At 39.2% G+C, this 14,296-nt stretch overlaps 1 protein-coding gene across 3 annotated transcripts in view; it reads right to left on the reverse strand.

Annotated features, from left to right (window-relative positions):
- Window positions 1-5,091: 5,091 nt before the first annotated feature.
- Window positions 5,092-14,296, reverse strand: part of USP13 (ubiquitin specific peptidase 13) — a 92,403-nt gene continuing 83,198 nt past the window's right edge. For all 3 annotated transcript variants that reach the window (XM_088131925.1, XM_088131924.1, XM_088131926.1), the window contains 5 exons: window positions 14,151-14,294; window positions 13,140-13,306; window positions 12,042-12,204; window positions 10,611-10,695; window positions 5,092-10,231 (listed from right to left, as the gene is read on the reverse strand). In XM_088131925.1, coding sequence (XP_087988051.1) covers window positions 10,138-10,231; window positions 10,611-10,695; window positions 12,042-12,204; window positions 13,140-13,306; window positions 14,151-14,294 — 653 coding nt within the window. In that variant the 3' untranslated portion in view covers window positions 5,092-10,137. The remainder of the gene's footprint in view (window positions 10,232-10,610; window positions 10,696-12,041; window positions 12,205-13,139; window positions 13,307-14,150; window positions 14,295-14,296) is intronic.

The following is a 14,296-nucleotide window of genomic DNA, read 5'->3' on the forward strand; positions in this document are numbered from 1 at the left end:
ACATGTTGATGGGGGGGTACCTTCAGTGGGATTTTTCTTCGTAGTCTGGATGGGGAAAGAGTGATTGGGCTATTCCAACAGCATTTTCCCATTTCAGAGTTCACTTTACAGGTTTCGTGGGGTTCAGAATGCTGGAAAAACTTGCAGTCCATTTTCAGCAACGATACTCAGAGGCAGATAGGAGATTATAATAATAAAAAAATTGGGGGCGGTGGCAGGTTGTTTCCCCCCTAGACTATACATTCAGGTGGAGGCAAATATCTGGGATCTCTTTTTTTTAACAATCACAACTTTCCACTCATATTGCTCACCATGCATCCACAGATTGGCTTGTAAGGCTTTCCATTAGCCCCAAAACACAGGGTCAAGCAAACGTGTTTCCAACGCATAACCCCCAACAGAAGGCACTTCAGTTCTAATAACCAGGGACCTTAGCAGATGCAATAACATTTAGATGTAAATGTTGCAATCCATCATGCTGTTTCCCTCACCACCCCCGCCCTGCAGTGAGGTTATAAAGCTATCAGCGCATATCTGGTGGAAACTGCCATTTATTTTTATGGCTCGTGAGCAAACACCTTCCCTGCCTCTCAGAATCAAGATGCAACAGTTCATTAGCAAGACTGAAAGCACTCCATTATACCCTTTCATAGGAGACTGGAATATCAATGTAATAGGATGAATGGTACCTTAAGGAAGGGATGATGCAGGAACAGAAAAGGACCTCTGATGAGGTGGTTGTCTACATGACTGAATATTTGATTTTAGTATTTTCCCATTATAATGTTCAATCAGAACTAACTATGGATTGCCTTGGGATTTGCTGGACCTTATCAGCGGCTGAATTGTGGTGGCATGACATGCAACACTCAGCAACACTCAGGGCTGCCACCAAAATGGTCATCCTGGTGTCCAGGTCATTCTGTTCTCTTCTTTTTCAATGCAAGTCTACCCAGGTCATCTCCCCACCTCTCTTTCTGTTAGCTGCTAATGCCTGGAGCAACAGCGTCAGTAAAACAGCTCAAGATTGTAGGATGGAGAAGAAATTCAAACACAGGACTTCAGCACCTTCAGAATAATACCAGCTGCTGCCTGAGCCTCTTCCCAATGCTGTGGCAGACCACTTGCAAAATTTTATTTTAATTTCATTTTTTTAAAGTGTTTAAGCCTTTCTCTTGCAAATACAATAAACCTTCTATGTTTTGGACTTCAGTTTAGTGGATTTTGGATCTAACAGGCAAAAATCTCTCCTCCATTTTATGCATGCATAATTCCATTTTACAAAAACCCATTTGCCATTTTATACATTCATCAAATGGTACTACGTAAGTGTAGAATCCCATTTGCCCTTTAACAGTCATTTTGGTCTCCCCTTTCCCCTATTCCACTGTTAAATCAAGGGTTTGCTGTACTGTTTTTACAGCCCACTGAAATTTCTATATTTAGATAAATATATGAGCAGCTATATCTACTTCAGTTAGCAAATATGCCATCTCAACACCGTTCTTCTTCTCCCTTCTTATATGTGTGTATGTGCATGTACATATGTGTGTGTGTGAGTGTGTGCCTGCCCTTATAGAGGTAAAAGTTTGTGCGAAAGAGGTAATTTTTTTTTTGGAAAAAAAACCCACATAGACTCTCAGGTACCAGTACACTGCATGGAGCCATATTTAACAGAAGTGTACTACTGTAATGCTTGCAAGATCTTTTTAAAGACTGGTATATGCTGTGCATGGCTTAACCAGTCCCTGAGCAAACAAAATTAGTACACCAAGCAACAGTTTGCTTTTCTTAGGTAAAGATATGCCTAGCTAGCTAAGAAGTCTTCTAAGAAGAAAAGAACTGGCTTATGTCACTCTTATTAGTGCATAGAAGGGAGACAAAGGTGAAAAAAAAACCCATCAGTGCTTGTCCTCCAAGAAATTTATCCTATTTTTTTATTATTATTATTATATCCACCATTAGAAAACAATTACATCATCCTTGCCCTAACTGGAAACCATACTGGTTGGAAATTCTGGGAATTATAGCCTTAACACATTCAGAATATTGAAGACTGCCATAAAGACTGGCAAACCACAGTTACTATTCTTTGTGCTGTCAAATCAGGGCATGCATGCCATTCTGGATCTTTTGATTCAAGTCTCAAATGTCTTGGAATTGCTAGGATCTCTGTCAGAAATCCTGTGAGGCTAAAAATGTAGACTTGGCAAGGGTTGACATCAAGCCATGAACAAAGGAATCAGAAATGGACTACATCCATCTTTACTGGCATGGAAGATGTATCATTAAGCCATGGGATTTTAGCAGTCATGGGAGGATTAGAAACATTAAGCTGACAGTGTAACAATCACCATGTTCCCAAGTGTTAGAGAAGATGAAGTACCACTAGCTTACACAGATGGAAGAACTCAAATATAATCATGTCTCACAATGGATGTAATGAAGCAGAAATCGTTTAGGTCTTTAAGACTATTTTTATATAATGGAAATGGGCTCAGTCAGAGACCATGTAACTGAAATTAAACTCCCAACATCCCTCCTTACTGAAAGAGTACCATACCGAAGTTGTTGAGTAGATCACTTCTAGAAAGCCAAAGTTCCCCTCTCTGGTAAGATGCAGGTTTGTTAGTTCAAAAAGAAAACTAGAGAGAGCAAAACTTACTGCACAGCAGCTTCCCCAATCTAGTATCCTCTAAAATCCTAGAATCTGCAACTAGCAGATTCATTGGCCATGGGGATGATTCTGACAACTCTCAAAGGCACCTAAGGTTGGGAAAGGTTGCTCTACAGACTGTCTCTTACAAGTGTGAAGGCTGTTCTGTGAGACTTCATTGAAAGAAGGAGTGCACAAGTATGTGTGTGTCTGTGTGCGTCTGTGTGCGTGCAGGCCTGTAATGTATAGATGAGAGAGATGAGGTCACCACAGTGCTGCATGGTTCTGCATTTCAGGATTCCTTCTGCTGCCCTCCCAATCTTCGTCTCTGCTATGATAAAAAATAAAACCAAGTCCACAAACAGAGACTCATCCCCTTAGCCTCAGGCCATGAGCTGAGACTGGGAAATCATCACAGAGCCAATCTTAGAAATAACTTTTAGATCTTCGCAAGCAAAACCCACCCTCCAAATCAAGGCAGCACATACAGTTAGCAGCAGGTAATAGACCCGCAAGGCACTGGAGTGAGGCCAATGTACATGGGAATCAGCCTCAAGTTCTGCAGAAAAGTCAAAGGCTCATGTGTTTGAGAGACCTCAGTATGTTTCTGCTGTCTATTCCTCTGTCTGCCTCATTTCTAGGACTTGCATCGTAGGCCAGAGGAAGACTGTATTTTAAGTCTGCAGCTTTTAAAATATCTGTATGCTACCAGCTATACATTTAGAGGAAATATTTATAAATATATATATATATTTTATAACTCAAGTATAAGGTCTAGATGAAACTCAAGCATATAATTTCCAGGAGAATCTTGTGCTGCTTTTGCTGTGTGATGTTTGGAATTTAAGGTCATTTACCTTGCAGGAAATTTGCAGGGTCTTCTTTTAAACTACAGTCAGAAAGAAGAAAGTCTGAAGAATCTGCCCTCGTTTACATTGTGTTATATAATTTAATTTGTGTAAGCATTAATCCTGCAAATATTGGATTGTAATATAAATTGAGAAAGAAGGGGAATTGTTCACTCTAATGAGTGTAGTTCTTCTTTTATCCAAATTTTCAGAATGTTATGTTTTTCCTCTATGTCATTGACTGCTGGCACATGGAAACTACATTCAAAGGATTGACATCCCTCTAGGCAGTGTCAGTCTCCTTCTCCATCCTGGTGTCTTCTAGATGTGCTGGATGTCAAGTGAAGGGCACCAGTTGGGGAAGCCATAATACATGAATCTTCATACTTCAGCATCAATTCTGGCAACATCTCTAAATGTTAGCACATATGAGTCATGCATTCAGGGCCAAACTACATTGTTTAGTAATTATGTTTAAAAAGCATGCTTAAATTAGCAATTCTTATTTTGAAAGAATCAGCCTTTGAATCTGCAACTTTCTATGGAGAGATGTTGTTCATTCCAGCTTTGCTCCCATACCTGTTGCTAGCAGCTGGAAGAGCAGGGAGAATGTTCAGAACTTCAGGAATGTCATTCCTTCATCTGATTGGGGAAACCCTTTACAGGCTGCAGGATCTGGCCATTTTTTAAATTAAAGAAGGCAGTTTAATAATTGCTTTAAAATATATGAAAAATGTAGCATGTAATTTGGCCTGAGATAAGATGGTTGCTAGGTCTGAAGCTTTGCCTGAAAACTACAGCGTTCCATGTGATAATGTTTGACTGAAAGATATATTGGTTGCAGTGAACAATCAAGTGGGAAAACATATGCACAAATTTTGCAAAATTAGCAGCTTATAACAGACTACCCAACAAAGACACAAATATGAGCAGAATAACCCTTGCTCTTGGGATTTTTTTCCATTCATTTTTCATTGTATAGGATAAACCTGGATTGGGCTAATTTCTAAGCAAATAGGAGTTTAAAGTTAGTCTCCAAACAATAGCAAAACTTTGCTTCCATATATTTAGTGCACTATTAGCAGCAAATACAAAATTTTATAGTTTACTGCACCTTTAAAGTGATTTTTTTTTTTTGCTATGCTCATTAATGCAACTTATGTTTTTATCTTGGAAATGTATGGATATTTAGTGTGTTTAATTTATACGGCTGACAAAACTTGCAGAGCACCACAGTAAATGTATTTTTGTACAGTTATGGAAGCATGCCTTCCTCTGTTTTATTTTCCTGTATTTCTATAAAATTGTGCAATTTTTAAATAAGTTTTAAAAAAAATAAACTTTTCTCTGTGGCTTCAAGTTCGTTGCTAGCTGGAAATTTGCATTATTTATTTCTGCTAGTGGTGATGCTTTCTTACCAGAAGTTAATTTGTTTTATTTTTACTGAATTATGCTGAGGAACCAGATGAAAGCTTTCTTTGTATTGAGCCTTCCCACAAGTGAAGCACAGATTTTGATGGAAGATGTAACCATAGCAGATCTGTTGAAAACGGTGGTCACAAAAAAGAGAAACTGAACCAGGAGATGCAAGTTTGTTTGTTTTTTAATTTTAAAAAATGGCAACTTATTCATATTGTTCCTTCGTGTCAGACAAATCCTTTCCAAAACAGGAATAATGCTTCAAGCAAATAATTCTGAACAGTGCAAAACTCATCAAAATTACAAACACCCCCAAGGATACAGTAGTCAACCTCAAGTGACAAGGACAGACCTCAAACTGTGATCTAACTCAGTTTGAAGATCAAGGTGACCATCTGGATGTTGCTGATTTATCAGTATCCTCATTACTGGCCATGTTGGTAGGAATACCTGGGAGCTGTGCCAGAGTAACATCTGGAGGGCCTTGGATGCAACAGATGTTTGACGGCCACACCACTCTTTCTTCTCAAAAGAATCAATTTAACTTTGATATCATGTAGTCCAAAGAGCAGCCATTCTGACCAAGAGATAGAAAGCTGCTGCTAGCCAACCAACCCAAGGCCAATGGATCTAAATATTCTGTATTCATGCCTAGCTCATGAACAAGCACCTCAGAAACAAAACAGCTTCCCTAACAAACCCCATCATCCCTGGTTGCTAGAGGAAAACCCTATTCTCAAATGGTTTACATTGTCATAAATCCCTAAGCTGTAATTCCAATGGTCACATACAGTGTTGAAATTCCCCCACCACAACCATCCTGTTGGAATGTGGACAAGAGTTCTTTTAAAGGAAGGTCTTGTCTTCATACTCAATGCCTAGACATAGTGTATTAATATCTATTATTTGTTGGTAATTGTACAGAGGGGAGCCAAGCGAGGACTAACGTGCTTGATTCAGCCCTTTCTTGCACCATCTTAAGAATAAAATGATTCACATCATTAAATCTCTCTTCTGAAATATTAATATAAGGGAGGACTATGCATGGACATGTCTGTATTAGAGTTGGGCAGGGAGGAGGAGTCCAGTGCATTGCAAAGGGTTCACTCAGAACATATATTCAAGGTGGATCTGCTCCAAAGATTCAGAGCACTGAGGTGCCTCTATGTTTGTCATGACCTCACATGAGGTAGGACTACCAGAACTGGGCTTCAAAAATCCAGACCAGCAGGAAAGAGATCTAGAACTCTTTGCCAGTCTGCTATCATTTAATGGTTGTCTGGATTTATATAGTCCACAGCTAGTAGACCTAACCAGAGGTTAAGGAAGTAGGTTAGGTGATGTTGTCAAGCCCTCTTTACCAGTTGAGTCATGCCTTAGAACAGGGAATGGGCCATTTGTTAGTGACTGGAAACCCTTTATGGACTTTTTGCTGAAAACAGAAAAAAATGAACTTGCAATTTATGGGTTTGATGATTAGAAAGGGTAGAATCATGGAAAGGGAGCCACGATGCAACCTTATTGAGAGAGGATAAAATATAATTGCATTTATAACTGCTGTAAAGAAGATTGGAATCTGCTCTTTTATGTCTTTTTTTCCCTTTTCTTTTATTTTGTTCTTATTTACTCATCCTTTTACTTTTTAAAAAATTTGTATTGTTTTTATTCTGTAAAACATTTCTTCAATAAAAATTAATTAAAAAAAAAGAACAGGACATGGGCCAGAAAGTCCCCATTACCTTGGGACCTTCTGCTCATGGACACCAGGACAGCCACCCAACAATAGAGACTGTAATATCAGAAACTAGAAAAATGCCAACCTCCTCTATTGTAATGGAGATCACTTGGGGAATGAAGGTGTGCTTGAGAAAATCTCAGTGCACCTGGATAGTCTGGCAGCTAAATCAGCTTATTGGACACCAACTGAGTGAAGGAAGTAACACTATATTGTGATGGTCTTTCAGCTACAGCAGGCATATTGAGCAGAGTTACATAAGGGCAAGGTAATTGCAGCCTTCAGAATCAAGCTCTGGGAGCAACTTGTTGAAAGTAATCCTAATGCGTATGATTTGCAGAACTGTATTTCTGGTTATTGTTGCACCCTGAATCTAAACGGCCTGACAGATCTTCTGGACATACAGATTCTTCGCTAGTTACACCCTAATCCTGACCTTTGTTTTCTTGTTTTGGCCCACTGGAAACTCAGCTAGTGCTTGGACTGATTTAGCTTTGACGTTTGGACAGCTTTGACTATTGAGTATTGTTCCAGGTGCCAAAAGGACAGGCTGATTGACTTCTGGACACACCTGTTGTTCATGAGCAGTCCCTTCTGGAATTACATCTTGAGCTGCCCAGCTACACTTCTGTCTTCCCTAATCCCTGAAGGCTAACTTTTCTGGGTGAATTTGGTAAAACAGAAGAATAAGACAGATTAGAGAAAGCCTCAAAACCAGAGACGTACGTTTTTTGCAATCAGTTACTCCAGCTAAGAGCAAGGATACAAAAGGTCAGCTGGCACGTGTTGAAGAACCCAAAATCTGCAATCAGAACAGCCCAGACGAGGCTGCAAGAATGATCAGTGTGCCAGGATGTCTGCAGGGAAGTGGTATGAGATGCCAGATTGAGCTGGAAGGAGACCAACGTCAGAAGATACAGTGGTACCTCGGGACACAAAGGCTTCTGTTCATGACCAATTCGGGTCACGAACAGCACCGTTCGCAAAATTTTGCTTCCGTTCGCGAACTCCGCATCGAGTGACGAACAGGATCCGCGGCCATTTTCCCTGCTGACACACGTGGTCGTGGCTTCCTGTAGGGAGGGGGACTCTCCCTCCAAACAATAACCGCCTCCCCACCCGCCTTCCTGTCCTCCACGCCTCAAGCAAGGTTAGCGTTCTCCCTCTTCATAGTGTACTGTACTGTACTGTGTGTCATATTTTTGTGGTTTAAAAAAAAAATACATATGGTTCAGAACGGATTAATCGTATTTACACTGAACCTTAAGGGAAAATTTGATTCGGGTCGCGACCAGAGTCGCGGAACGAATTAAGTTTGTGACCCAAGGTACCACTGTATTGCTTACATTATTATTATTTTGGAATGGCTTACCTTTTAGGCTTCTGAAGACAAGCCCTTAAACTGCAGTGTACAGAATTCTGACTTCCCCCATAAAGAATGATAATTCCTGCCTTTCCATATGTGTAGGGGATGCATGCATAAACGTGTCCCTGTGTAAATCTGTTCATACGTGCATCCATCTATCATAATGGCTCCTAAATGTCCCATTATTTTATACAGGGTTACCTGCCATAGCAATTGAGCTTGTTCTACTCAATTATTAGAAATTATTTTATATGCCATTGCAAATTCCTCAATGATCAAACGTTTCAGCAATGGAAAAGGAAATAATGAAGCTTCTCAGGCCTATGATTCATATAAACAATCAAAATCCAGATTAAAACCTCTGGAAAAGTTCAGGAAAAGAAATTTTCAAAAATAGAGTGAAGTCTTCAAAATACAATATGGGATAGGTGGATGATTGACTTCTTTGCAAACTGCTGGTAAGTCAATATAATTGTGTTTAAAATGAAAAAAGAAAAAGAAAAATCAATCTGTCAGCACTTTTACCAAGCAATATCCCCTGCTCAAGAATGAAATTTCAAATAATTAAATGACCTTTGCCAGACAGCAAGACAGTATATTTGGCTGTCACAAATCTGTTCCTCCTTGTGTGTCACTGCTGAGGATGGCTGCATTAAGCTTCTCTGTAAATGATCAGTGCTCCCATTTTTAAAACCTTTGGTGGAAGGTGTGCAACAGGTATTCTTGAGTACTACAAAACTAATTGCAATAAAAATACAGAACAGGTGCAACTTTGCTCCAAGGTGTGTGTTATGTCCATGATGGATGCTATCTGAAGGTGAAGGATGCCCACTTGAGTGCTCAATATCTGCATACAGGTAGTTTTCACTTAGCGACTATCTCATTTAGTGACTGAAATTACAACAGTGCTTAAAAAAGCAACTTAACGACCACCCCTCACACTTATGACCTTCACAGCATCTCTCTGTTCTTACTTTCACTTATCTATCCCATACCAAGATGTCCTCAAAGAGAAAAAGAAAGAACCCCTGTTCAGCTGAAGGAAATAGCAAGAAGCAAAAGAAAACTGAAGTAAAATTGTAGGCAGTCAGTGATTTTTCACTTAGTAAACACTTTGCTTAACAACCGAGTTGCTGGTCCCAATGGTGGTCACTAAATGAGAACTATCTGTATCCTCATCACAAGAGTTTCCCCCCACCCCACATCATATTGCATGTTTCTGCAAGCCATTTCTCATGCATTTGTATGGTGCATGTTTCAATCTTTATTTGCAACCCATAACAGAGCAGGAAAAACAGCCATACTGAAGTTTATCAATCCACAGGCCCACATAAACACTTGCACAGGGTGGTGGTAGGGACACAGTGATACATATATATAAACTCATATGTGCGTACTGATCCATTGCAGTGAATGAAATGGGCACTTTCTTAGGCAAAAATTCCAGGACCATCAATCATTGAGTGAAGAAATTAAAAAAAAATCATGACGTGATCAAATCCCAACTGAAAACAATGAACATTCAGACTCTGTTGGGACACAATACAAGTCACCTTGGCTTTGATAATTCACTTTAATTTCAAGCTCTGAAGTCTGCAACATATTCTGGGCTGTTACAGTTCTCGAGGGCTCTTCTTTTTTCTTTTTTTCTTCCTAACTGGAAATTTGGGGCTCAAGATAAGCAACTTTTCATGCTAGCAAACAAATTCCATCCAGCATAGTGATGAGTTCCTAGTTCAAAGAGAGTGTTGAGCAACCATCAGTCCTTAAGGATTAAAACTACCCTGGGAGGTTCTTCTCAGTGTGGGAACAGCTTTGTGTTCTCTGGATGTCTGCTGCAAACTCTGCTAGTGATCAGAACAGTCTTAAGGTCTCCACAAAATGTAGACAAATTTTAAAATCCTACAATGCACCATGCATTTAACAGAAAGCTCTCCCCTAAAGATTTAAGAAGGCATCAACTGAATTATCCTGATTTAAGCTATAAATAGGACCAAATATTTTCCTTCTCGCTTTTCTTTTTTGGCAGTCCAAAGGCTTTGCTTACTTGAAACACATTTTTGGCAGAATAAAAAGGCTTATGGCTTCCTAAGGCCAGAGGACATAATGAGGTCTAACTTGGTATCCTGTGATAGAAGTAAATATATCCTAACTCTCTGGGTGGCTGCTCGGAGGCACAGACTTTAAGGTCATTGTAGATAACCCACCTGAAAAGGAGAAAGAAGAAGAAAATGCAGTAAACATCATGAAATTAGATTAAATTGACAAGGAATGCCTATAAAAGTGACACCACCACCGCCATCATATTCGTTAACAGCCTACTTTAAAAAAAAAAAAATCTGGACAATTAGGGTAATGAAGTAGCACCAGGCTGGTTGTTCCTGACATTTAAAAGAACCTGTGTTCAGCTCTTAATCTCCATCCAAAACCTCTGCCAGCTTGCAAGCCAGCCCTATTCATTAATTCATGTTAGAAATGGAATTTTCTAACATGGTTTCCATGGAAGCGTCAATCTCAAAACATTTGTTCAACCTTTGGGCACTACATAACATCAGTAACACAACCAGTAACATCACACTAAATTACCTTCCTTCCTTTTTAAGATGACAAACATAATGGCCGCTCATTGTGGATGTTCCCATGTGACTGATGAATCCAAAGAGTTCATATCCTGCCCAAGAAAATATCAAGGGTGTGTTAAGCAAAGCCATGATGAAGACAGTCCAGAAATCTTGCCCACATTCTTATAGCAACAATTCCTTCACCAGCTCAGTCTTGATCCTCTTCTCTGTCCCCTTCGTCAAAAAATTAAATTCAGGAATAAAATGGACATTTTGAAAATTGCAAATCCATGCCTACAGGTCACCAAGTACTGCACACTGCAGCTCCCCAGCATTTATAAACCCTGCAAATATAACTATGTTTGTGGTTGTAGATTACATCATGAATTGCATCTACTTTAAGGCTATTTCCTATAAAGGATGGCGATATTCACAGCAGCCCTCAGCAACATTCAACCTTCCCTGGACTGCATCGAATACATCTCAGAGTATTGTTTTATATTTCAGTCATTCATTATCTTCCTTAAAAGTTCCAGTTAGGTGCCTCAAACACTACTTGGTATTACCAGGCTATAATGATTGTGCTGTTGCATTCATTGATGCCCAAAAATTTTAGCTGCTGCCTAAAAGCTCCATCCTGTGGTTCATTTTAGACTTCTCCTGCAACAATCATAATGACATCAGGTTAAAAAAATAAAGCAGGGAATGTTGCAAGCAAATTAAAACATGAGGACAAGGCCTTAAAGAACCCTGGCAAAACTCATACATGCATGCTTCAGTATAGACTTTTATGATGAGCTACTTCGTATTGGTTCAGACAAATGGTCCATATCAGCTTATTTTAACTATTTTTGCTGGCCGAGGAGTATTCAGGAAAAACTGAGACCATTCAAATGATCCAAAGACTGAACTATGGTCAACGAAAGGGCTGTTTAACGTATTATACAGCAACAATCAAATTCATCATCAAGCAAATATTCAACAGAAACTTGAAATCAGCCCTATTCTTTGGTTATTATATATAATACATATGTTTGGCTCATGATATGTTCATAGGTATGTAGCATTGCAATTACTGGGGTATCAAAATGTGTGAAAAGCCCCAGAGCACTTTGTCGTAAGTTCTTCAACCTATCGACTGGGTTAATCTGAAAAAAAGATGGTGTATCTGAGTAAGAAATCCTATCGTTGTTTGCACAAATCCTGAAACCGCTATTTTCTTTCCTGCGTATTTCTTAAGCTTTTGCCAGTCCCAACAGTTTATATGCAGAGATTTCTATTGCTCAGAACGAATCTGTATTACTTACTTTGATCACTGCTGTTTTAGAACTATTCCACTTGATGCTTCCAATATGGACAAAAAAGCAATGCATAAAAGTAGCCAACATGTTTGGAAAGGGGGAAAATAAATAAATCAAGCAGATCAACTTATGCAACATATCAAAGGGAAACTTACTTCCGGGGCCATCTTTGATCCGGGGCCCTTCAGGATCAGATTCTGCAAGGATGTTAGCATTCACATGGTTTTCTATATTCATGACCTCAGAAGCTATTTCGGTCTCCTCCTCTGGCTCAGGGTGACTAAAGATCCAGTCCAACGCGTGTTCCAAGTTGTTATTCTTCCAGGCAAAATAGCAATGGAATAATAAAATAGCCAAGAGCTGTCAGTATCCTGTCATCCTCATGATTGTGTTATCTCTTAATGAGCTGTTGTTACCTTGTTTTCCAAGAACAGACAAATATACCTACACCATTTTATGGAGGGACTACGACTTGCATAATTCAGATAAGTTATGGTAGCGGAAGAGCCCCTGGTTAGGAAAAACTGTACTAGCTTCTTCTACCAACGTACATACTATATTGGAACAAGCATCTACTGTCATTGTCTTCTCATGTCTAATGCATTCCAGAAGAGTAACTGTATATACAGGTATATACTTGGACAATTTGCAATGAAGCAGACAGTTTTCCTAACAATATATTTTCCTTTAAAGCTAGCATAATCTGCTTTACCCTTTAGGCTCTCTGTTCCACTAATATCAATACATACTATGAGAACTTTGGTGATGTTTTTGATCATTTCAAACACTGTACAAGCAAAACAGGACAAACCAGGACTATTAGACAACTATAGATGCTGTTGAACTATAGCTCCCAGCATTCCCTGGGGCAGTTGACATCTGGAGGGCCTATACTAGCAGTTGCGAAAATACTTGTCTATGGTGCTTAATGGTTTGCATTCTCTTTATAATTCTTAGATAATCCTGTTATAGCAGTTTCCTAATTCTCAAGGAGAGCCTGGCAAAATATAGTGTTTGACCAAATAATATTTTCCTCTGCCCTCTTATAATAGAGTGTATCATCAATTTAACTTTAATTAAGTCTTCCTTTAACAAATTTGCAGCTGCTAACAAGAGTCAGAAGACTTATGTTGCTGTGGATAATGACATTAATTTATTGTCACAGCTTCTGAAAGTCCTGTGGGGTGATGGGGGCAGGAAGCATCTGAATTTGTGCTACAAATAAATTCCAAATAATTTTCAGGAAGACTTACTGTTGCTCGTAGTGCCTGAATTGCTACATTCCGTTGGAATCCCATAGAGGCAATTATGGCTACCATCTCTTCTGGAGGCTGGTTATCCAACCCAGGAACCCCTGATCCTCCTGTTCCAGGAAAAGCAGTTCCTCCATAGCCAGGGATGGATAAAGGCTCTGCAAAATCTGGGAAAAAAATGGCAGGTATTCATTCATTCATTCATTCATTCATTCATTCATTCATTCATTCATCCGCCTGCCCGCCCGCCTGCCTGCCCACCCATCCATTCATTATATTTGTAGACTGCAAAATCAATACAGACTCACACATATTCAAACCTAGGCAGATAATTGATTAGACATTTTGATTCACTTGTTTTCCTCTTGAAATGTCATTCACCCTAGGTACAGACATGTTGTTATTGGGAAAATGGTACCTTGTGTAAATTAGTAAAGAGACCCTTGTATAATTGCAAAAAGAGAAAGGCAGAAGTGTATCTAATGTGGCTGACAGACTTTTACCTGGTTACTTGTTGTTGATTTACATATTTTGTAGGAAACCAGAAGAGTTTGTAAACTGGGAGAGAGAGCAGTTTCTCCCTTAGTTGGTGGCCATTTGTTTGTTAAATAAAAATAATGTGGGCGTATAGGTTAGTGACTTATTTCACAGAATTATGTACTAAGTAGGAAGTCTATTTTTTACATTTTGCCTGTGGGCTTTCCCATTCATAGTTGCTACACTTTTCAGGAAAGTTCATGTCAGATCTTTGGTATAATCTAGCAGGATAGTTTTTCTAAAGGTCTTTCATTTGTAACAGTACAAAACAGGAGACAAAATGAATGACTGTGTATATTTCACATCCATGATTTTGCAAAGCAATACAGTACTCAAGGTAGGGTTGTTAAGGAAGCAAGATTTGTTTCTAACTTAGTAGAAATACACTTCTGCCCAGGAAGCACACATCTATTTGTTCACAAAATATATTTGCAAATTTGCAGTGCAAAAAATAAAAAAATCCAGATACTAGACCTGGTTCTTCCATGTGTGCAATGATCCAATTGAAAGCCACCTCAGCACCCATGTTGCCAGTATAGTACACAGCTTTTCGGCATGCTTCCAATGGAAATCCCATCTCTGCTAGCTGCATCACGGAGGATTCATCAAAATCTGGTGCT

This window comes from Python bivittatus, unplaced genomic scaffold, assembly GCF_059951505.1.
Source record: "Python bivittatus isolate LINGU-HERP-01145 unplaced genomic scaffold, Pbiv_v1 ctg000980_np1212, whole genome shotgun sequence".
Classification (NCBI taxonomy): Eukaryota; Metazoa; Chordata; class Lepidosauria; order Squamata; family Pythonidae; genus Python; species Python bivittatus.